A 24,662-nucleotide genomic window follows, 5' to 3' on the forward strand; every position below is an offset into this window, starting at 1 on the left:
GAGATTTAGTTTACTCCTACCTTGTTTTTTCTGAATCAAAAACAACTCATTAGGGCTTCAAATGAGCTTAAGGGGTGTTCACTGCAAGTGGATGGTGACGTCCCAACTACTAACTGAAACTAACCACTTGAAAGAAAATAGATACCAACAACTGGATTCTTACATAGACAATATGTGCTACTAGAGATGAGGATGAGGACTACGGGGGTGTGGGGGGAGGGGGGCGGGGGGGAAGGAGGAGCAGGCAACATTCCAGCCTGCAGTAACCTTGATGACACCCTTCATTACTATGTGCAGGCTGACATCCTGACAGAGGCATGCGGCACCAGATGGAGGGGAGGGACACAGCACCATTCCCACCCTCCACTCGTCCTTTGTAGAGGGGGCAGCGAGAAGGAAGTTCTGGGCGGGGAAGAAAAAGGAAGGGATATCGGTGGCGTTGGTGCACAGCTTGACTGACACTGCACTGGCTCAGCTCTGCAAGGCTGCCCTTGTCCTTGTGCCTTGACAGCAGGTGGCCTTAACTCTGGCCCGACCTTGCCATATAAAAAGCCTTAGCTTACTACTCTGCATGAAGCAGGAGGACCCTCAATCCAACCCTTGCACAACTTATGAACGTCCCCCATAGAGACGTCAACGCCAGAATGCTTCATCAGAAATTTTAAAATCACAACGGGGGTAAAAAAAGTTCTTAACATGATACGCAGCAAATTGCTCATTTCATATTGATGACGTTCACAGTTCAGCATGAAAATCCTCTTCTAAGCATTAAGCGGATCTTCTTGGATTTCAATTCAGATTTCTTACATGGAAACCAAAGTGCTACAGCCATAAGACACTGCCAGAACAAACCGTAATGCAAATTAGTCTGGAACCTCTCAGTTTTGATTTCCAAAGGGCCTTATCAACAGTTTACAACATGTGAAATACCAGGGACCGGGTCTGCTTGGTGTAGATGACCAATCACAGTACAGAAGTACCAGCCTATAACAGCCCATTAGGGCGGGACTTGGCGCAAAGCAGGTGGGAAAAAAATAACACCTGAGCGACGGAACAATGTAAACAGACTACAGTGTGCAGAGACGAGCTGGTTTATTATGAGTGGGTATATTAAACTTTTACCAAATCCTGCCGGAAGTAATGCAAACATCTTTCTTCTCAAGACAAGTTTTAAGTGCAGTTGATTGGTCTTCTTTTAGCGAAAATATACCGTCCAGTTTGTTCAATACTGACGCGATAGCAGCCTCAACTCAAAGTTCCACATCCGCTGCAGCCATCTTGGTTGTAGGGATATCACGAGAACTGATACTTAGGTATCAAGCTGATGCCAAAATTCGGAAAATGCGACGGTACTTGTTTTTCTACAGTATTGCAGGTACCTTAGGTTCCGGGGAGCTCGAGACTAACGGTGTCTAAAATCCAAAAGGACGCAGTAAACTCCCTATCCACGCGTCCAGGGAACATACCCCGATTTTTTTCCCTGATAATGCTACATTGTGAACAAAAAATCTGTGCTGAAGAACGGCAGGACGAGAGCTAGTTAATGTTATCAGTTAGCAGCCGGTGGGCAGCACAGTCCTGCAGAGCTAACAGCTAACATTAACGGAGATTGCATTGAGTTTCATTATGATGCCTTAAAGCTATGTTCAGCGATAAAAAAAATAGTATTAGGCAAAAGGTAAATTCAAACATTATCACGATGAGTTCAAATGTAATCTTGTAAAATGCAATTTCTGGTGAGAAACTTGAATAAATACAGTGTTTTGAAGGAGATGTTTTTACAGCAATACATAAAATAAACAACAACAGAGAGGGAATTATGACCCGTTTAACTTCCTAACACTAGCTCTAATGATTATTGTTTTGTTTTTCACCGTGGTACGAGTTGGGTATCCAGAATCATGGAATTGCACTGGTATTGGTATCGACTTGCTATATTTCTGGAATCGGGACATCCCTACTTGGTTGTTTTTGAAAATGCCTCAACGATGCTCCTCTTTACGGTCTTCATCTCAAAAACGCCCCATATTGGATAAACGGTTGCGATTGGCCGGGCACGTCTCAGGGCACTGGAACTCTGTCCAAAGCCAAAGGGGACCAGAGCAAATAAAACTTTCAGATTTGTCTGGTTCCGAGGATAAAAGCGCTAATGAACAACACAAAAACTGAAAACTGACGCTTCTTCAGTAAAACACATTGGCTATAATAAGGTGTTTTCATAAGAGGTGACTTATAACCAGCAGACAGTGTTGGTTTGAATGCTACGTTATGACACAGATAGCTAGCTAACATTCCCAGTGCTGCGGGGAATACAGTCATGGTGGACTGATCAAAGGTGGCATTGCCAGCAAGTCCCCTTTAAGGACATTGGCAGTTAGCACAGGGCTGCCCAGCCTCTTTGTCTTCCTGGCAGCCCTTTGATGAGAGCCCCCTGGGTGATTCACTCTTACTTACAGAAGTGCACACGGCTGTTAAGAATTGGATCAAAACAGATTGAGAGGGGGTTGAATGCACAGAGAGGAAGAGCAGAGCAAAGGATTAAAAAATGGGAGCTAGATGGGGGGGGGGGGGGATAGAGAAACAGTGTGTAAAGATGGAGGATTAAAATGTTGAAATATTCAGTCCGAGTCATCAGTTCATTGTTGTCACACATTGAAAGACAAAAGGTCACTGTATTTAATGGCCTTCCTGTCCTGGGGTGGGCAACATGGGTTGTGCAATCAGCTCATCAATTTGAACAGTGAATCAGTCACGCTCATCTTTCCATGGTTACAAATCTGATGCAGATGAATCTCTGCCCTACTTAACTCATCAGCCTTGACACTCTTGCATGGACTTCGCCAGCGTCCATTAGTGTGTGCTGCCTGCATCGTGGTGGTGAATCCTAAAGGTTTTTTCTATTGTGTCCGTTAAATGGAGAATCGTGGAAATGATGATGGATGTGCAAAGTAGACAGGGTACCTTGTGGAATATTTCAGAGATATTTAGCCAGCTGTGATGGGGTCATTTCGACAACTTCCTGTTTGATTTCCTCAATGTGCTTCATGATAATTTACAATAAGTTGGTGCTTATAACCATGTTTTTGATTATCAACACGTCGCACAAATATTTCAGTTGGTAATACAAACATGAATAGTGACAGAATGTACAGTGCAAGTTCTGTCTGATACAGTGATGAACTAGACACCATCTCACGATGGGATCACACCCCCAGCGAAGACAAATCGGGACCATCATTTCGATCTCAACTACACATCTGTAAAGTTTCATGACTGCATCTTTCACGGTTGCAACGCTATTGTGGTCACAAGATCTGTCCACCGCAGACATATAAACACCTGGCAAAGTACTCAAAACCTCCTTTGTGGTATAGTTCCCGCTATACAGTAGGTGTCTCCAGCACCACATTTTGCCATGATGACACACACAAAGACTCACAATAGTGAAAACAATAAATAATAAATCCAGTTGTTTGAAGGAGATGTTTTCACAGCAATATAAAATAGATAATAGAGGGAATTATGACCTGTGTAACTTCCTAACAAAAAACAGTATGCATTATGCAAACGGTAATTAAGAGTGGTTGTTGAAGTATATTGATTTATTGTTTTACCTTTTTTGGGAGTATTTGATTAAATAAATTGGTAAATTGGTATTGAAAATTGTGTAATCTCATCGGTATCGGTATTGACTACGAAATTTCTGGTATCATGACATCCCTTGTAGCTTTACATTTCTGTGAAAGCAGATGATGTGAAACGTTTTGATTCATCAGATGAAGAAATAAGGTTGCACAGTGTTCAGCCATCTGGAGTCTTTCACTATGTGTACACTGACACTATGTCTATTTTAAAGCTGTATTCATTGATTTTTTTTTGATGACCATGGGACTGAGTGGCATCAATATATGCTGACAGACACGCATCGCATGTGATCAGTTTATAGATTTTATGGGTAACATGTTAGCAAAACTATTTCCCTGACAACAGCTTCATACAGGGGTCGATGAGAGCTGCTTGGACTCAACCATATAGTCAACATGCACCAAAGCAATGAGCTGGAAGAGGCTGTTACAGGGTTGGGTGGTTCATTCTGTGCAATATGAGGAACCCTTTCACATTTCTCAGTCATACACAACATGGCATATATTATAGCATATAGTCTGTATCCTCTGCTATGTTTGTCAGCAGTGTGATATCTTATCCTATCATTGATTGGCAGCAGCATTGGTTCCTGGCTGTTACTGCAGCGGCAAGAGGCACATATTAAGACCTGCTAAATTTTGGTGGCAGATGGCAAAACTGTGTGCTCTCCCATGGGGTGGCAGCCAGCTGGCCTCTCTTTGCCACTGGGTGAGCAGTAAAGTTGCCACTTTATGTACATTGAAATATGAAAGATTTTACTGCTTCCTACACTGTGAAAGGACCGTATCTTTAGACATGCCATGGTGAATGATTTATTAGGGTTTATTTATCATGTATCATTATTATTTATCCATAATAATAATAATAATTATAAGGCTGTCAATCGATTCAAATATTTAATCGCGATTAATCACATTTTTTTATCTGGTCAAAATGTACCTTAAAGGGAGATTTGTCAGTATTTAATACTCTTATCAACACGGGAGTGGGCAAATATGCTTGCTCTTTGCAAATGTATTTATATATTTATTATTGGAAATCAATTAACAACTCAAAACAATGACAAATGTTGTCCAGAAACCCTCACAGGTACTGCATTTAGCATAAAAATATACTCAAATCCTAACATGGCAAACTGCAGCCCAACAGGCAACAACAGCTGTCAGTGTGCTGACTTGACTATGACTTGCCCCAAACTGCATGTGATTATCATAAAGTGATCTGAAAGTGTCTGTAAAGGGGAGACTCGTGGCTACCCATAGAACCCATTTTCATTCACATATCTGGAGGTCAGAGGTCAAGAAACCCCTTTGAAAATAGTCATGCCTGTTTTTCCTTGCCAAAATTTAGCAAAAGCAGCATTATTTAGCCCCTTCTTGACAAGCTAGTATGACATGGTTTCTAGTTTCATATGATGCCGGTATCTTCATTCTAGCTTTAAAAAAGAGCCCGCTACAGCCTCCGAAAGATCGATTGCATTAACGCGTTCAAGAAATTAGTGGCGTTAAAACTAATTTGGGTTAACATGTTATTATCGCGTTAAATTTGACAGCCCTAAATAATTAATATTGTTTATGTGTTTGCATAGTTACATTAGTTAGAGGTTCAAGGGTGCTTGTAGGGGGCTTAGCACTGAAGATAAATCTATTATCATTGATACTATTCAGCTTATAACACTCATTTGTTTGAAATAAGCCTTCCAGCCCACCAAGCCCTCTCCTTATGTGTTGTGATTGAAGAGGGTCATGTTGTAATTTCAGTTTCTACATAATGCAAATTAAACCTAAGAATGCCTCATAAATAATGCAAAAAAAAAGACATAACACCAAAACAAATGCACGTGGCCGCTGTTGCTAGGCGACCGGCTTGTTAACCATGGTGTACAGCGTGAAGGTAACAGAGTAATTACTGTATGCTCCAGCCAGAGAGGTTTAATAGTTGCAACAGTCTGGAGAGGAGGTGATGAAATTATTGCAGGGCGTTCCTAAATTTGTTTACTTAAGTGAGAGTGAGCTAAACACGACAACATGAATGGCACATCAAGCCCCGTTTTTAGCAGTATGTGTTTTTAATTTAGGCAGAGAGAGAGAGGGAGACGGAAGCAATAAATCAGCGATGCCAAAAAGCATTATGTCCGACCAAAGGTACAGTTATAACACTAAAACATGTGGTACTGTCCAATTATTAGTAACAAATATTATATAGTTATCAACTATTATAACCAATTCACAATTTTAAAAAAAAGTTCTTGCAAAGTTCGACAAAGGAACTGCTTCAAACATATTATCTTGTTTATGTGAATTGAAAGTTGTCTGAAGTGAACACTGCATATAAATATTCTTTTTTTTGTGTGTAATTTGGAATAAGTTGCTTAGAGTTGATGGAAAAAATAAAACAGTCAAACAACAGGCTTCTCAGCTAATACACATTTCACATCACCACTGTTGCAAATCTAACTTGATAATTAAGGATTTCCTTAAAGATGACATCCAGCAAAGAGCAACATTCACAGCTTCCAAGTTGGTAATCAGACTCAATTGTCATTTTGTTTTCACACAGTTGACAGTAGCGATGGCTAGGAGCCTTGAACATCAAACAAAAATGTTGATTAAAATGCTTTTAATTCTGTAAAAATGACTTGCATGCTGTGTTGATCTCATTCATGCTCCATCTGAGATTAAACAATTTGCGACTAATAACCGAGCGATCGCACCAGAAACGTAAAGAAACTGCAGGGAAGCACTAAAGACTAATGATATGTGTTGAGAGTTGATGGCCACCGACACAATAAACAAATATACAGTTACAAATGACAAGCCTGCTGGGATGTGAGGCATCTTTGAGTAAGTTATTAAGAGCAGTGTTTTATGTAATCAAATCCTAATTTTAGTAACATAAGTAAGTATTAACATAAAAAAAATCTCCAAAAATCACATTTTATGTTTTGAAAGCAGTTAGGATGCTTTAACATTAACATGTGTATGCCTATTAGGGTTGGAACGGTACACAAAATACACGGTTCAGTATGTACCTCGGTAGTATGGTCACAGTTCAATATGTTTTCGGTACTACAGGGAAAACAAAAATATATATTTCTTTCATTTCTTTTAAAAATGTAAACATTCACCAGTGGCTCATTAGCCATCATTCTTACTGTAACAGTCAAGGTACTCCAATATTGGCATATTGTCAGTATTGGTAATAAGACTCTGAGCTGTTGATAATTCCTGAACTGGGAATTTATAGTTTATATAGGGCAGGCCCAACGGACTGACTGAAATGCACATAAAGCATATATACAATAGCTAGAGCATTCATTCGTTTTGCAGCTGAAGGCCGAGGCTTCTGTCCTTCGCGTCATCATGTTTTACGCTTGCGATGACGTCATTATGTGCTGTACATTGTGTGCGGTACAAAACGTGGTGTCAACGTGGAGTGATGCCAGAGTATTGCCTCGTAATGTTGGTGGGAGATCGTTGTTTGTATGAAAAATGACACAAAACAACAACAACAAAGCACTCGAGACTTTCCTGAGAAATTCAAAATCAGATCAAACCAGGAGTCACATCACTAAATGTTATTGTCAGCTTTAAAAATAAAAAGGGTGGTGATAAAATTTTTGGAAACAATTTTTTATCCATGCTGCTCAATAATCCGCGCCATACTGACCATGTAGCACATCGTTGCATCAACAGGGACAGAGGGACACAGAAAAAAAGGACAAGTCTCATCATGTTTAAATCAATGTAAAACTAGAATGGCACTCGGAAAACGCAGACCTCCGCCCCCCTCTCCGTTCAGCTTGCGCCATCATCCACGTGTATTTTTGTTTATGTTGAGATCAGCTGTACGTAGCGAAGCAGCGTAAAACACTTAATTTAAACTGGACAGAAACAAAATAAAACTCACCCAAATCATCGTCATTACTCTTTCCAACAATCACCAACTCAACTGTAATTTCACCGAGTTTAATGTGAAAAAACGCCAAATCTACAGTCGTCGTCCCTCCCCCTTTCCCCCGCTCTCTCTCTGAAGGAAGAAGGCGAGGTCATGCGTCATCAACGCGTCATCGGCTACACTGTGCATGTGTTATACTCTGTGGTTTTAATGCTCAGGCTCATCGGAATTCTTAAAAATATTCCTGAATGGTATTCATTCACAATTCATGATCCGGATCGCCCCCAAATCTAATGGATTGTTCATTGTGCCACACCCCAACCCTCTAAAAACTGTCATTAAAATCTATCACGGACTTTTGGAGTAATCCTGGTAACGGACAAACAAACCAACAAATGGCGGAGTTAATGTAAACCATAATAGCTAGAGCATTCATTCTTTTTGCATCAGAAAACTAAGGCTTCTGTCTTTCGTGTCATCACATTGTACGCTCATGACGACATTACGTTACAATTTTTGTAATTTTTATATGCATTTATATTTATGACACAATTTCAGTACTTTTGTCAATTATTATGGTTTATTGACTTGCATAACCTTTTAGTTTAGGTTCTACAGATTTTAGGGATATGAAGCATTTGAAGAGGCACTGGGGGACCACTTTTATTGCAGAGTTTAAAAGGTTAATAGACTATTTTGACAGTTTGGTTCACAGGACGTACTGAACAGAGGACGCATACAAAACCGAACATCCTGTACCAAACGATTCGGGACAAAAACACGCATCGTTCCACCCCCTAATGCCTGTGCATTTTCTTTAGATATATAAATTAAGCACCAAAATCACTACCTTAAAATGACACATTTTCTCATCGTCTGTCTCACAATGGCTTGAGTAGTGTGGTATCGGCGTAGACTAATTGCTTGTCCTACAAATCATAATTTGTTTTGCCAAAGATTCCTCTCAGTGGCATGCAAAATAAGGCCAAAGGTAATCCCATTGATTAGTGTCGCGTGAACTCGGCACCTTTCAACAATGAGGTGAGCATGCCGTCCCATTAAATTAATTAATTACCTTTTGCCTTTTGGGAGCCATTTAAAAATGTGCCTGGGCCAGGCAAGGTTAATTGGGCATTTAGCTCTCAGAGCTCCCCTCAACACCCAGGAGGAGCTTGTCCCTAAAACAGAAGCAGGTCCTTAATAAAAGTAGCACAGTGACCCCACCAGTAGACAATAGCATGGTTTCTTGTCTTTGACCCCAACCATCCTGATGCTGATAAATGGATGCATATGAATGTGTCTACATAATCTTACTCCATCCTACTACAGTCCCTAGAAAGGAGGAGAGGAAGGCTAGAGAGGTGTTCCTGGCTTGTGTTGTGAAACTGTGATGATGGTGTGTCTGTGTGTGTGTGTGTGTGTGTGAGTGTGTCTCCCCCCCCCGACAGAGACAGATGGAGTGGGAGCCACCAGATTTACCAGAGGAAGCAGTTTATAGAATATTGTCAGGGGAGAGTAGGCAGCTTCTGAAATACAGCTTTCAAGTCACAGCCATCAATCTCGCCAGTGCCTGTCTAGATCAAGCAGGCTGGAGAGCTAGTTTGTTAGTGTTCACAAAAAGATGAGTGTGTTATGCTACGCTATTCCGAGGCCTCAGAGACAAAACAGCCGCAAGCAGTTTTCACGCAAAGAACTAAGTGGTAAGGGGTGAAGCTGTCGGTCATCGGTATGTAAATAAATTGCCCCATTCTGTCAATCAGACGGTGAAACTGGGGCGGTGCAGCTGAAGGTCCCGTGTTAATGAACAGCCTCTCAAGACTATTTGCAGCAACATATATACTGGGGAGTAGCAACATGTTAAACAAATATGACCGTCCGGATTTTGACACTGTTTTAAAGGGCCGTCCCACAACGAGAACGATAACTGGAACGATGTGAGCATCCGCACTGATGAAAGATAATGTTCTGTACGGCACGAGATGCGCGCTCCAGCTGTGTCACAGCCCCAAAATAGATATTCCTGACCTGTTACTAGAGGTGGGGGGGAAAAACAAAAATTGATACAACATAGTATCGCGATATTTTGCATGGCAATATTGTATCGATACATGGACGTCAAGTATTAACCGCGGCTGTTGTCGCTATAGCTGTGTTGTGCACTCCGCCATCCACTTTGAGTTAGAATTATTTAAAAAATATATATATATTTAGAATTATTGTTATAGTTATCGTCCTTGGTAGGGCTGGGCGATATGGCCAAAATCTTCTATCCCGGTCATTTCATATCTCGATGACAACATATATCCCAATATAGCATGTTTATATATATAGTCTATATGAAGTAACCACATGGTAAAGCCTATTTTTGTATACTCCTTTGTGAATTAAACACTTGACAAATGAAAAGTACTGAGTATTTTCTCATTTTCAGAACAAAATGAACATTTTAAAGCAAAATTATAGAGGAAAAAAAGAAACAAACATAGCCTATATTGTGATAGAAACAATATAGAAATAAAATATACTATAGACATTTTTGTATCGTTTTGACAATATATATCGTCATATTGCCTAGCCCTATTCCTTGGTGTGGATGGCCCCCTTAATCCAATCTATCACAAGGCAGGGCTCATTTATTTTCTGCCATAAAGGGGGGGAATCACTATTTAAACTGGTTAATATTGTGATTAACAAAGACATAAAATATGACAATTGATATAGATGACTGGGTTGGCATTACTTTTTTTTTTTCATGTGTTCGCAGAACAACTCAAAATTATAGTTTACGTAAAACGGTGACGATTAACAGAGCTGCAATGAAATACTCCAAACAGAAGAATATAACAGGACTTTGCCAAATGAATGTACGGAAATGAAAATCGGAGTCAGACTTTCACGAGGCAGCAGACTACAGAAAACCACATATATCACCATTCATCATTCTGCAATCAAGACTCGGGGCTGTTTAAAAAAAAAAACTCTGATTCCTTACTAACACCAAGCTGCAAGGCAGTGATACTGGAGAGACGCCATCCATGTCTCTATTTCTTTACCACCAATGAGCTGTTCACGGATTTAACCACTGAGTTCAATATAGAAAAAGGGACAGTGTTCTCTTCCAATAAAATAAAAAGGTTTCAAATTCCATTACCACCATTATGTTCCCGCTGTGCAATGTTCCGCTTATGTCAGGTACCTTGGATCACCCCTCCAAATCTGACCACATGGTTTGCGAGACTGTGACAATATGAAGTAATACTTGAAATAAATGTTCAACATATAAAATGTACACCGCGGCCCAATAACCTTCATAGTTCTAATACAGAAACCATGTGCTACTAGCACGGTGTGCTCGCACAAGAGTCCAAAACCCAAAAGGTGTTTTCAAGCAGCAATCGAAGAGCCCATGTACACGTTGAAAATGGAAGCAAAAGCAATAGCAAACATATCGCAACAACAGTATACATGTATGCAATTATCACCACCCAATCCAATCATTATTACATCCACACATTCACAACCAGCATGAGCATCAATCTCACCAGTGAGCTTCATGTATAGAGCTCATTATCAGCTTGGCAGGTGATATTTCAGGTTTATAGCACAGGATCTCATCATACTTGTGACTTTTCGTTTCTTAAAGCTACATCCAAAGAGGAGAAGCACAGATCTAGTCTAGTCAAATCAATCTGCTGCTAAAAAAATTGTAGTCAGGTTTTTGCATTTTAACACATATGCTGTTGTATGATGATCTATGATGAATCCCTAAGCACCTAGGACATATTTAGATTTCACAGAAGTTACACAATTAGATGGTTTTATTTTAATGCTCAACAAACAGTATGATAAAGCCAATTACTGAGGAACAGACGCCGAAATATTGTGGCTACTTACTTGCATTGTCTCAGCCCTCTAAGTTAGTAAATTGAACAGGGGGTCTGAACTTTAAACGTGGTAAATGTGGTAAACATTCCAATACCATTATATGACAAGAAAAGCCAGACTGCTGGTAATACACCAGTATAAAGATTGTCCTTAACAAACCGTGTTCTGATACAAAAACACATTACAGCATTGCTAATCACAATCTCCAACCTTAACAGAAAAACACTCGATGTCTGCGTCCAAACGCGTCGCAACGCAGCACAAACATTTTCCAAATGCAAACTTAATAAACAAAAGCAAGACAGTAGCTTAAGCAACAGCTGAGCAATTCCATCAAAATGCCACAGCATAACTCAGGGGCCTGAGTTTAACCAACTCGGAACAGTTTAGAGCAAGAGTTTCATACAGCCAGTACGCAAATCTACTGCGTTAAAAAAACCTGGACTCACCGTTAGAAGAGCTGCAGGCCACGCGTCTCGGTGCAGAATCTCCTGAGGACTTTGTCTTTCCATTCATTCGGGCATTCGCGTCTCTGGAAGGCCAGCTGCTCCAGGTGCAACCTCAACCTGGATGGTGGTCAGTGAAGATGTTCCTCAATACTCCTTCCTAAGACCACCTGGAGGCTGAAGTTGTGGTGCACTGACAAACTGCTTACACATTACTTACTCACTTACAGTGAAGATAGCCCATATTTAAGATTTTTTAAAGGCTTTAATTTTGAAATTCTACATCAGAATGTCCTAATATTCTAATATACGCTCTTACCGTAATGCCTAGGATAGACACGCTCTTACCGTAATGCCTAGGATAGACACGCTCTTACCGTAATGCCTAGGATAGACACGCTCTTACCGTAATGCCTAGGATAGACACGCTCTTACCGTAATGCCTAGGATAGACACGCTCTTACCGTAATGCCTAGGATAGACACGCTCTTACCGTAATGCCTAGGATAGACACGCTCTTACAGTAATGCCTAGGATAGACACGCTCTTACCGTAATGCCTAGGATAGACACGCTCTTACCGTAATGCCTAGGATAGACACGCTCTTACCGTAATGCCTAGGATAGACACGTACCGCAAAACAACGTGGGAGCTGGCTTGACCGCAGTCCGTGAACCGATGACAGCTAGGCTAACATTAGTTAGCTAACTAGCGTGATTTCGTCTCCTCCTCCCACAATTTGTCTTTCTCCCGATTCCAAGCCGGACGTAGCCTATATTTATTTTTGTAATTTGAATTTCCTTTAGCATTACGCCACTTTCTGATATCCATAACCATGTTTGCTGATGCTAGACTAGTAGACTAGCCCAAAACCTGTGTGCGGAGCTCTTCACCCTTGACCTCGCGCTTCATCCGTAATCTCGCGATAATGGGCGAGATTTAATGCCTGACGGTCTTCTGCTTTTTATTTTTTTATTTTTTTATTTTTATTAGCACAAGGACAAATATACAAAACAAGACAGGGAATTTGTATACAAAGATGAAGGATGGAGTTCAATAAACAATGGTGGGAAGATGCTGCAACACAATCAGACACAAATAAACAAGAGCAGTGCCATTATGCTGAAAATCAAGAGATAAAGAAAAAAGATAAAACTAGCAACAAAAAAAGGAGAAATGATCAGGTCAACAGACGAGGAGCACAAAAAAGCAATGTAAGAGACATTTAAAAAAAAAAAAAGGATGCAGATAGGCTGCTAAATCCACAATTAAAATATGCCCCAAATAGTTTTTATCTGTATTATCTTAAATGTAAAAACACATTCGAAATACATAGGACTATATATATATATTCTTTTTATTAGTTTTTGTCAGATGGAGGGGTGCAACATGGTATAGGCAGTCGTGAAAGAAGTATTAAGACCATTTACTTCAGTAGAAGTAGCAATAAAACAGTGTAAAAATACTTTTTTTACAAGTAAAAGTCCTGCATTCAAGGTCATACTTGTGTAAAAGTACAAAAGTATTGGCATCAAAATATACTTACAGAATCAAATTTAAAAGTCATAATGCAGAATAAGTGCCCGTTTTGGGATAATATATATTATATTATTGAACTATAATTAGTGATGCATGTGTTCATCACTTTAATGTTGCAGGTGGTAAAGGTGGAGCTACGTTGAAATACTTTATATACTGCTGGGTAACTTAACCTGTGAGAATACATATTCATTTATTAATTTATTTAATTTATTTAATTTATTTAATTTATTTTATTTATTTTATTTATTTTATATTTCTTATTTTCCATTAATAATCTGAACATGCAAAGTAACTAGTTACTAAAGCTGTCAAATAAATGGAGTGGAGTAAAAAGTATAAAGTCACATTCAATGTAAATATTCAAGTACTCGTACTTCAAAATTGTAATGAACTACTTGCAGATGTACCTAGTTGCATTCCACCACTGGGTATAAATGGGTGGTATGGGTGGTGGTGGGGGGGCACAGAATGCACCATCCAGGGCCTGACTAAAAACTAATGTTTTGGTTTGTTATGCAACATTTCTTCTTTGTTCAGCCACAGGCACAAAATAGTAAATAATAATATTGGAAATTATGACATAACGCTGCTTTTCTGTTTTGAGGTTGTTCACAACTTGTGGTTTTGCATGCAGAGATGCATTTGTGCATCAGAACAAGAAGATTTGTTGAGAATAAACAGATCACAACTCTGGTCTTTGGAGGAAATGATTTTATCTTCCACTGTGGTGTTGGTTTATGGAAATCTGTTGTCTGAATTGTTGGATTTTGTGTGCAACATTGTGTTTTCTGATTAATCGTTTGAGCCCTGTGCCTTTGTATTGTGTACACCGCTGCAGCGTTAGTCTCTGATTTATTGTGTTGCCGTTGCTGTGAGCTTTCTCTGACTCATTATTTTGTTTTCTTTGCAAATTCGTGCTTTTCCTCTGCACCTGAGGGCCATCATAAATAACACCACACCTGAACCCGAAAAAACATCATAATATGAAGACGGATCCTCAAACCGCACTAGTTTTCACCACTCTAGGCATAAAACTGCATGACGGTGTTTCAAGTCATTTTCTTCTGGCTGTGAGCCATATGACAACATTTTTCACCCTAAAATACTTTGTGCCGTTATTTTCGTGTGGCTTGTCACAAAAATGCGCTCTGTAGAATGCCCTTAACATTTGCACTCACACATTTCTGTCATCCACAGCTGTTAACAAGATTCCAGAATAACAACAGCCTTGAGGTGTTTACGGTGTAGTGTCTTCAATTATCAGGAGAGCTACCTGCCAGGTTGTGTCTAATTCCTTGCAAGGCGAGAGTGTACACTAACAAGTGTGTTTATTCCTGTCACCTGTTTTTTTCCGCCCAGAGGAAACGTAACAGTAAGTTCACCTGTTCCCTGTTAATGGGCTTTATTTATTTGACATTTATTTAACTGAGGCTGGATTATTCCCCTCACTTATCCATTACATAAGGGGTTCGCGGTTCCATTGTCCCGCGTTTTATCATTCTAGTCTGCTCTCCAGATGTCTGGAGGCTCTGGGTTTTTGTGAACTTTAAGAAATATGTGTCTTTTATCTTTTCTGTCCTTCAAAACATAATCGGTTCCTGTGAACCAGAGGCCTGAGGGAGCCAGTGAAATGAAGTGTGTAAGAAACGGGAATCAGAATCTGATCTGGCACCTCCCATGTACGTTTCATTGTATCATATTTTTTGATCGCTTCTAAAACCCCGTGACATACGTTGCCGCCACCTTGTTCACTGATTCCCTGCAAACTCTTATTGTACGCAATGTCTCTGATAGGAGGCATCTGTCTCCTTTAGTCTTCCTGTTCCTTGTGCTGCACTCTGCCAGGTGTCGCCTATGAAGCTTCAGACACTGCAACCACACAAAACGGGTATCCAAGACACTAATTTAAGCATTGGTAATGTGCAGTGAATAAAATCAAAGAGACAACTCTTGCTTGTTTAATAAGCACAAATCATACCGCGTGCCAAACGTAGACTATTGTAAACGGCCTGCATTATAATTATGTAGTTGTTTTTAAATATGAAAAGGTGAGGGGTATTTGTTATATAATATGACACTTTAAATTAAATTAAACTGCAAATAGATCTACTGTTTATTTGAATTCAAAAAATGTATATTGGTAACTTGCATATTGATTGATAACTTACAGTACGAACTAAACCTGAACAACAGACCTATTAATTAATGTAAAAAAAAGACTAGTAGGCACAGCCTTACAGCATTTACAACTGTAGCCTTGATAGCTTATTATTAGATGTGGGTGGCTACTTCATGCAAGTGCACAGTCCATTGTCCCTAATTTTATACATTTATTCATTTTAATTCATGCATTATAACAGATTATTACAGAGCTAGCTGAAAGGATAAAGCAATTTATGCTGAGAGCAGATACACTCTAACCAAAGGGACCCTTCACGAATGAGCTTAGAACCTGGCAACCCATGATTAGTATTCATGCATAAAAAAGGTTGTACTGAGGTGAAATTTATAAATTTAGTTGCCATCACTTAAAGGTACAGTGTGTAGGATTTGGTGGCATCTAGTGGTGAGGTTGTAGATTGCAACCAACTGAGTACCCCTCCGCTCGCTCCTCCCTTTACAAGACTGTGGTAATGTGAGCCGCAGAGTGCAAAATTGCAGTAACACCGTTCGCCTCGCTCAGAGGCCATCCTTACTGTGTTAACACTACTTTAGGAGCAACGGAAGTCAGACGGCGGCTGGCGGTACCACTGTTCGGCACTCTGCGGCTCACGTTACCGCAGTTTTACAAGCGTGTCAGAGAACGACGGTGGCCTTTGGGTGACGTAAAAAACATGAAAGGCTGTTTGTCCGTTCTGGGCTACTGTAGAAACATGGCGGACTCCGTGAAAAGGCCCTGCTCTCTATGTAGATATAAAGGGCTCATTATAAGCTAATAAAAACATAGCGATTCTTAGTTTCAGGTGATTAAAACATAGTTATGAATATTATATTCCATTTCTGCTAATAGATCCCCTGAAATGTCACACACTGTGCCTTTAAGACTTTAGTGACAACCTCTATACCCTTCTTAAGTATGTATTATTATAAGTATAAGTTTGATACATATTTAAGCTGCAATGGAGTATAGAGGAAATCATGTTACTGTCGCTGTTCATGCACAAATTAAGCTGGTAAGTGATTCACAATGAACATACATTCTGAATATTCAGGAGGAACTGTTAACAATGTTATTACAGCTAAAAAGTGTTCATTTAAACCACAGAGAGATGTATTTGTATTGGCAAGTTTTGACTAAATTACATGAGCAAACATGAAATTAAATGAAATTAATTGTGAAAACAACCATGCACTGTTAATTCTATTCACATATGTTTGATTACGTTAATGTGTAGGAGTACGATTCCCATGTGTCAACATACAGAACTAACAAATAGAGTTGATTCTGGTTCGTATCAGTAGCTGTGAGACTCTGAGACAGTAAACGTATACTGGCTACACCTTTAAATCAAGGCCAATACGGAAAGTTAGCTGTTTTATTAATTTTCAAAACACATAACGCTGCACTGATGTAGCAGAAATGTCAATGTTTAGGGTGAGTAGTATATGGGCTAAAGCTCTAATAATGCTGTCAGGTTAAAAAATTCCCTCATGTTTACAGGAATCCCATTATCAGTGTCAGAGGTTTGAATTATGCTTGTAATGCATGATTTGGTAAAGTAATATTGAGTTAATGCAGTGGTTCAGTGACCACCTGCAAAAAGAGATCCCAACATATGAAAGAGCTCTTAATTGGCTCCAGCAGTGAGCGGGTTGAACAGGTACGATGTTGGTTTAGCAGCATGTACTAATGGCAAACGTGTCTCTCGCTGAGAGTCTATGCTGACGGGCACCAAAACAGTAGGTGTGCCTTTTAGAGAGACCAGAGACTTCATTAGTTAAATTGATAATTTCATGTCTGATTAGGTCAATTATTTGCGATTGGAGAAGATTAAGAAAATGAAATGTGTCATTAAAGAATGTAAGAGAATCGTTTTAAGTAAACGGGTACGAGGATGGGAGGTGGTCAACGAGAAGGTTTTGAAGAACCTATCATGTCAAAAATGAAAGTAATGATTACCTTTATTAGCATTGATGAGTTCTGAGGTTTAGCGGGGGGGCTTAAATTTGTAACTCTCATTCAATAGCGAAGCAATTATCATGAGTTCATTTATTGAGACTACAATATTGCTCAGGGAATTAGGGAGCTTTAGGGGGGACATAAAAAAAAATCCTCTACATGAAAAAGTGCCCTCTTGGATGCCCCTATGGTAAGTAAAACATGATAAAGTGCCCTTTACGTTGGCCTAATGTGTAAGAAAACATGATTAGGTGCCCTCAAGGGTGCCCTTCCAGTGGATGAAACGTGATGAAATGCATTAATGGGGGTCCTTAGAATGGATAACATGTGATGCAGTGCCCTCTAAGGTTCAGTTCCAGTGGCGAAAATGTGATGCAGTGTCATCTAGGGTGCCCTTTCAGTCAAGAAAACATGATAGAGTGCCCTCTAGGGTGTCCTTCCAGAGAAGAAAACGTGATAAAGTGCCCTCTTAGGTGCCCTTTCAGTGGAGAAAACAAGATAAAGTGCCCTTTAGGGTGCCATCCCAGTGGAGAAAGCGTAATGAGGTGCCCTTTAGGGTGCTCTTCCAGTGGAGAAAGCGTGAAGAAGTGCCCTTTGGGGTGCCCTTCAAGTGGAGAAAACAAGATAAAGTGCCCTTTAGGGATGCCCTTCCAGTGGAGAAAGCGTGATGAAGTGCCCTTTAGAGTGCCCTTCCAGTGGAGAAAGCGTGATGAAGTGCCCTTTAGGGTGCCCTTCCAGTGGAGAAAGCGTGACGAGGTGTTTTTGCAGTGGAGAAAAATATTTATATTTATTTTTCTCGCCCCTAAGATAGTCTGCGTCCACCACTGACATGAGTGCTGTAAGTGTCGATCCAGTTAGTTTGCTGGTACAGCAGTTCAAATTAGAATTCATGTCATAGAGATCAGATACAACGGCTGGTTAAGCCAAAAGTGTCCAAAAACAGTGAAAACCCAAGTGAGGACCAGATCCAGGTGATACTGTTACAATAGTCCTTTTCATGTACAAAGCAAATCACGTCTATTAAGTGACAAAAAATCTCACCCAAGGGGTCAGAAGCAATATCTTTATGAGTATTGAAGTCACAGATAATAAAATGTAAGGGTTACCAGGTCGTAGATGAAACCTGAGGTCTTCTAACAAAACCTGCTGAAATCCTTTATCAGTATAATCATCTGTATCAAAGCTCTGTGTTTTCCATCAGACTGATGCTTTGGTCTGGCCCTGTGCCACCCATTGCAACATCTTTCTGATGATGTGACATTTGACCTTTAATTGAGAAATTCTTTGAAATATCAGACTTTAAGGAATTGAAAGGATTACATACCTGGTCATAGTTCCCATTCTTTACAGAGGGGGCGGCTAACATTCAGCTTTTACTACAACATATTCACTTTTGTGTTTGGGGTCCTCTCTTATTACGGGGGAGATGTCAAGGTTGTCCTTCACTGTTCTGTCTTTTTCATTTGGAAAACAGAACGTTTGTCTCTGGTTGTGAAGACTTTTTTATTTTTTCCCTTGCTTTTTGTAGGCAAGGTAAACAATCATGACTTCAGGGGATTTGACTTGACACAACTGACAATCTGGATTCACTGTATTTGTGCAATGCAAAGTTTTTGTGTTTGGGGATTCATTTTGTTTGTTAATTGAATTGCACTGCAAAAAAAATGTGGGATCACAAAACATAAAAAAATGGAATTATTATCCCAAAATTTGGCAAAGAGCTACTGTGTCAAATGAAAAAAAAAGTGATTTGCATCCAAAATAAAAGATTAAGTGACTGTATTGCCTGTGTTTTGTTTGTGTTTCTAATTTTTTGGTTTCTGATTCATATATTTTCTTTGCATTTCTGAGGTTGTTCTTTATGGTAATAGAGAGGTGAAGTCCCGCCCCTTCCGGTGGACCACCATGAGACCGTATTTTGGAAAAAAGTACAAACGCTAGTCAACGGCGAGAGACGAATAACTTTTTGGTGCTGCGCCATGAATCACACATGATGTTTGTCAATTTAAAACTAAATTTTGCAAGTCAAGAAAGTTGCAGTTTGTTGTAAAACTGTTGAAGTAGACGACTGTGGAAATACGTAATTAGAAAGACAACACACCCAACAGTTGTGTAAGTGTCGTCTCTCTTGCTGAAGCTACGATGCCTGTGTGTTTCCTACCGGGATGAACTCACACCAGCAACATGTCTGACTCGTTCTTTCTCTTTCCAGCTGATAAAAAGACCAGGAGTTGCTGGATAAAACACATCAGGTAAGATAACGTTACATTTGTGCGTGGAACATAGCTAAGTTAGCTAGCTAGTTAATGTTGGTTTCACACAAAACTAAATCATACCACGACAAACTGAGACTTTCTTGACTTGCAAAATTAAGTTTTAAATTGACAATCATCATATGTGTGATTTATTGAGCAATTCAAACGGAATCCAAAAAAAATATTTGTCTCTCTCCGTTAACTGCTGAAATAAAGTCCCATGGGGTCCACTGGATAGGGAGGGACTTCACCTCTCTATTGGACAAATGTTTGAGGGGCGGGGATTCCGTGTGGTTCGGCTCGGCTGCTCATCTATTGGTCCAATAAACTGCTAGTCATTTCTTACCAGGAACTCTGGAAAGTGACCCCAGAACTCTGATGCTACTAGCATTGGCTCAGTGAAATTAAATTGCCTTTTCCACTGTCCACATCACTTCTGACAATGGACGGCCCATTTGTTCAATCACCATAAAGACCAAGCTCAGCTCCCATCATTTACCATCGGTTAAGGCGCCACTGTACTCCAACATGAGAGAGAGTTCTACATTTACTAAGCCTTTTGTGTCTCACTTCAGATGCTGGGATTACAATACAGCTATTCAGCTATTTAACGAGCTTATTTGGAGATGAAGAGAAAAAGTAGGGGAACTCAATATGTTCAATTTCTGTTGATTCATGGAGGACAATAGGAAAACAGACGACCACGTCAGTCATAAAATTTACCTTTTTTTCCCAGTATCTTATAATTGTGTCTCAAGTGCAAAGCTCAACAGTGTATGGTAAATGAACAATATATTTATATATGGCAGCCAAGGACATTTCATTGAAGCAGATATTTGAACAGCTGCTTCACTTCTATTGCATTTAAATCAAATTATCTTAAAAGCTTTCCCCTCAGTTTCTTTTTGTACATCCTATCCTTTTACTTCAAATCACAGCCTGGGATGGCAGAACCATTTTCTTTGAAAAGAAAGGAGCTCTGGGGAGCTAAAAAAATCATTTATGCCCATCAAATAAAACGTCTTCCCCTTTAAGAATATTATGTTCATTATTCTTTTGCTCTAAAATGACAAGTGTTTTAAAAAAATCGTACACTTATCTACCAGAAATGTTGCAGTGCAGCTGTACAAAAAAACAAAGCTGATCTCTTTGTGCGCTGCACATAATGTAATAATGTAGAGAAGTAAAAATGTTAATTATAACTGTAATAACTTTTTTCATTCTAGTGGCAATATTTTATGTAAATTGTAATAACTTGACATATACTGTAACCACATAGAGTATGCTAAAGTGCATTTTGAGTGTTTCATGTATACATTGTTGATAAGTTAAACAGCTTGTGCTAAAACAAGGACGCCCACACACAAACAGAGGCAGAGGAGCGTCCAGGTGGCACAACACAGCAGACATCTGCAGGTTCAACGCCTGGCAGAGGCTCCTTTGGCTTGACCTGGCTTTTCAACCAACACAACTGGCAGGGTCAACGAGTGGGAAGCCAGTGAGGGGGCAGGTCCAGTTTTTTTTGCATTTGGGAGCTCTGGGTAAGGGGTTGAGACCAAATCATAGTTTTGTAAAAAATAGAGGAAATGTAAAGAAAATTGTGCTAACTCTAGCTCGCAGAGGTTCACAGAGAAGCTGAAGTAATGACATATCATAGTTAACTTTGTTGTGGGCATACGGAACTATAGGCAGTGGTTCCCAACCTGGGGTCCAGGCGACAAATATCAGAGGGGGTGTGCCAGGATTTGTCTGCTCTGAGATTGTCAAAATTAGATCTGCTCATGTATACACACGTAGGCAAAATACCTGTCGACAGGTGCAGAAGTCTCATTGAGAGTTACAGAAATCGCTTGATTGCAGTGATTGCCTCGAAAGGTTGTACAACTAAATATTAAGTTAAGGGTACCATCATTTTTGTCCAGGCCAGTTTCATTAGTTTGTTTTTTTAAAATGATTCTGTTGAACCACAATTCAAAAGCAATATCTGATTTTCATTAGTTAATTTTCAGTGAATTATTATTTATTATTACTTTTGTCAGTTTCAAGTTATTTCAGTGACCATTGTGGGTTTTTCTTTCTTTAACGGAAGGGTACCAACAATTTTGCCTACGTGTGTAACTAAAATCATAATAACACACTTGCTGGATAATTTATACAGAAGTCGGTATATTGAAAACTATTTAAAAAGATATATATGTTTTTGCTATTTAGTATCAAAATGTGATGAAATACCCTGCTTCAATCCATATTTGTTGGCGTTTAGCCTTTCAAAAACAACATTTTCACTGCAGTCAAAAACCTATTGGTTCTCCAGCTTGGCGCACACAATACAAAGGCCCACACCTGTATTAATATTGGATTGTAGGGGCGCGGTCTAGCAGCAATCTAACACGCCACAAATGACATGTATTTATCCAATAATAACAGAAAATCTATTTTGGCTCTAACGCTATTATAGTAAATCAATTAAGTTGAACCACAAACTGAATCATCTTATTCAAATTGACGACTTTGTTTGAGGATTTGTAATTTTTTTAGGGTCAGGATGTTTCTTTGATACAAGTGGGGGGGCTTCAAGGAAATAGTTTGGGAACCACTTGTATGGGGCATATACTAACATAGCTGCGCATCATGTCGTGGTCTACACCAATGGAGCAAGCAATGTTAGCATGCTATTCATGCTATACTGTAAGACAGTTTATTTTTCTTAACCACGTTTTACGTCAATTTGAAACAACCGATTCCCCATGTACTACACTTTTTGTCTTGCAAACGGGAGGATGAGGAATATCCAAATACAAAACATTGACTCAATATTGTTTTCTGTGATGCAGCACAAAAAGAACAAACCGAAAATATATATTTAAATCCATAGCATCATGTGAACCATATGTGAACACCAATAAATATCTTAAATGGCACAGTATAGTGTTGTAAAGAGCGCATATGATGGCAGTGAATATACTATTTTGTCATCTTTATTCTAATCTCTGTATTAAAATCTAATTCATTTTGTTGAAAACTGCTCTTAAAACAGCATATTGTGGTATTAGAATGTTATGTTAATGTTATGGTCTACAATCTTTATTATTTAATGCTAAACACTACTATAATAGTAAACTGTATACAATGCTGGTAAACATTCATCACTAACAATATTGTTGTATTTCTATTAATAAGTATTGTTATAATTGTTCTAATCATTTTGGATGTGTGCAGTAGGGGGAGCTGCCGCTTTTACCAAATTCGAATGAAAGAGAAAACCTGTGCTATTACCTGAGCCGACTTAAACCTCAGTCAGTCATCAGTGTTGTGCTGATGCAGGTTCAACAGTGACACCTCAACAGTTCAGTACTCTGAATCCCACATGTCCTCGAAGGGACATGTTTTACTGTTTACATGTCAAGGACTGAGAACAGTTCTGCTCTGATGCTTGAACCAGCACCGCTTTTGGCGGAGTGGGAAGAGAGTAAAGCAGGGCATGATTAAGTGGATTAGTGGATGGACCGAACTGTTGGGTCTGTGTGACGGGGAAATAAATACCGAATCCGGTGGTGATGAATGTTGCCGCCTTACTGGATGTGAATCCTTGAGCATAAGCATTATTTCTCTCACTGCATTCAGAAAACAATAAAATGTGAAGCCACACAAAAGAACTGGTGGGCCAAGGAAAGAAATTGTTGTTATCAGCAAACTTCAGAGACAGGATAAAGCTCATGGTGGGAATCTTTTACAGAACCAAAAGCTATAAGAGAAAGTTATTTTGGCAATGCTTTGACCATGCCAGTGCACTAAAATTAGCCTTCCTCAAAGGGGACCTATTATGCTTTTTTGTCCCCCTTTTCTTTAGTGTTATATAGTTTTTTGTGGATGCAAAAGGTCTGTAAAGTTACAAAGCCACACCAGAGGGAGTAACTCTCCCCAACAGAAACACTACTCCTGAACTGCCTGAAACGCCTCGCTTGAAGTCCCTCCTTTTCTTCCGTAACGTAGTGATATCACCAAGTAACATATTTGCATAACGGCTAGTTTGGCACACCCTCAAAGAAAGCTAGAGCGGAGCTGGAGCAGAGTCTGAAGAGTTTAATTAGGTTGACTAATGACAACAGTGGGCCAGCTGATCAACCAGAGCATTTTGGGAAGGGGGGGGGGGAGCCTAAACAGAGCGTTTCAGACATAGGGGGAAAATAGGTGCTTTAACACAGCCGGTATGAGAAAAGTAAAGTGTTTTTTGAACATTAAAGCAAGTAAACGTGTTCCAGTAGAAATCCAGAATACAAGTATGAACCTGAAAATAAGCATAATAGGACCTCTTTAATGGGAGATTTTTCAAGTATTTAATACTCTTATCAACACAGGAGTGGGTAAATATGCTGCTTTATGCAAATGTATGTATATATTTATTACTGGAAATCAATTAACAACACAAAACAATGACAGATATTGTCCGGAAACCCTCACAGGTACTGCATTTAGCATAACAAATATGCTCAAATCATAACATGGCAAACTGCAGCCCAACAGGCTACAACAGCTGTCAGTGTGTCAGTGTGCTGACTTGACTATGACTTGCCCCAAACTGCATATGATTATTATAAAGTGGGCATGTCTGTAAAGGGGAGACTCGTGGGTACCCATAGAACACATTTTCATTCACATCTTGAGGTCAAAGGTCAAGGGGACCCTTTTGAAAATGGCCAAGCCAGTTTTTCCTCGCCAAAATTTAGCACAAGTTTGGAGCATTATTTAAAGGGACTGTTTGTAACTTCTTACAGGTATAAATCTACCGGGTCGGGATCCCATGCGCGCTCGCATATGCGCGCTGGCGTGTGGCTACACTGTTCAGACCGCTCCTCTGCCTGCCTGCACTCA

At 39.6% G+C, this 24,662-nt stretch overlaps 1 protein-coding gene and 1 long non-coding RNA gene across 2 annotated transcripts in view; one reads left to right on the top strand and one right to left on the bottom strand.

The window, feature by feature from the left end:
* Window positions 1-13,252, bottom strand: part of LOC119478316 (astrotactin-2-like) — a 624,157-nt gene extending 610,905 nt beyond the window's left edge. The window contains exon 1 of the mRNA XM_037752984.1: window positions 11,877-13,252. Coding sequence (XP_037608912.1) covers window positions 11,877-11,943 — 67 coding nt within the window. The 5' untranslated portion in view covers window positions 11,944-13,252. The remainder of the gene's footprint in view (window positions 1-11,876) is intronic.
* LOC119478322 lies at window positions 957-24,119 on the top strand. Its single transcript, XR_005204422.1, has 3 exons — window positions 957-968; window positions 8,993-9,001; window positions 23,996-24,119. It is a non-coding gene; the product is annotated as an uncharacterized LOC119478322 (long non-coding RNA).
* The last annotated feature ends 543 nt before the right edge of the window (window positions 24,120-24,662 follow it).

The sequence above is a fragment of the Sebastes umbrosus genome, chromosome 19 (assembly GCF_015220745.1).
Source record: "Sebastes umbrosus isolate fSebUmb1 chromosome 19, fSebUmb1.pri, whole genome shotgun sequence".
In the NCBI taxonomy this organism is placed as follows: domain Eukaryota; kingdom Metazoa; phylum Chordata; class Actinopteri; order Perciformes; family Sebastidae; genus Sebastes; species Sebastes umbrosus.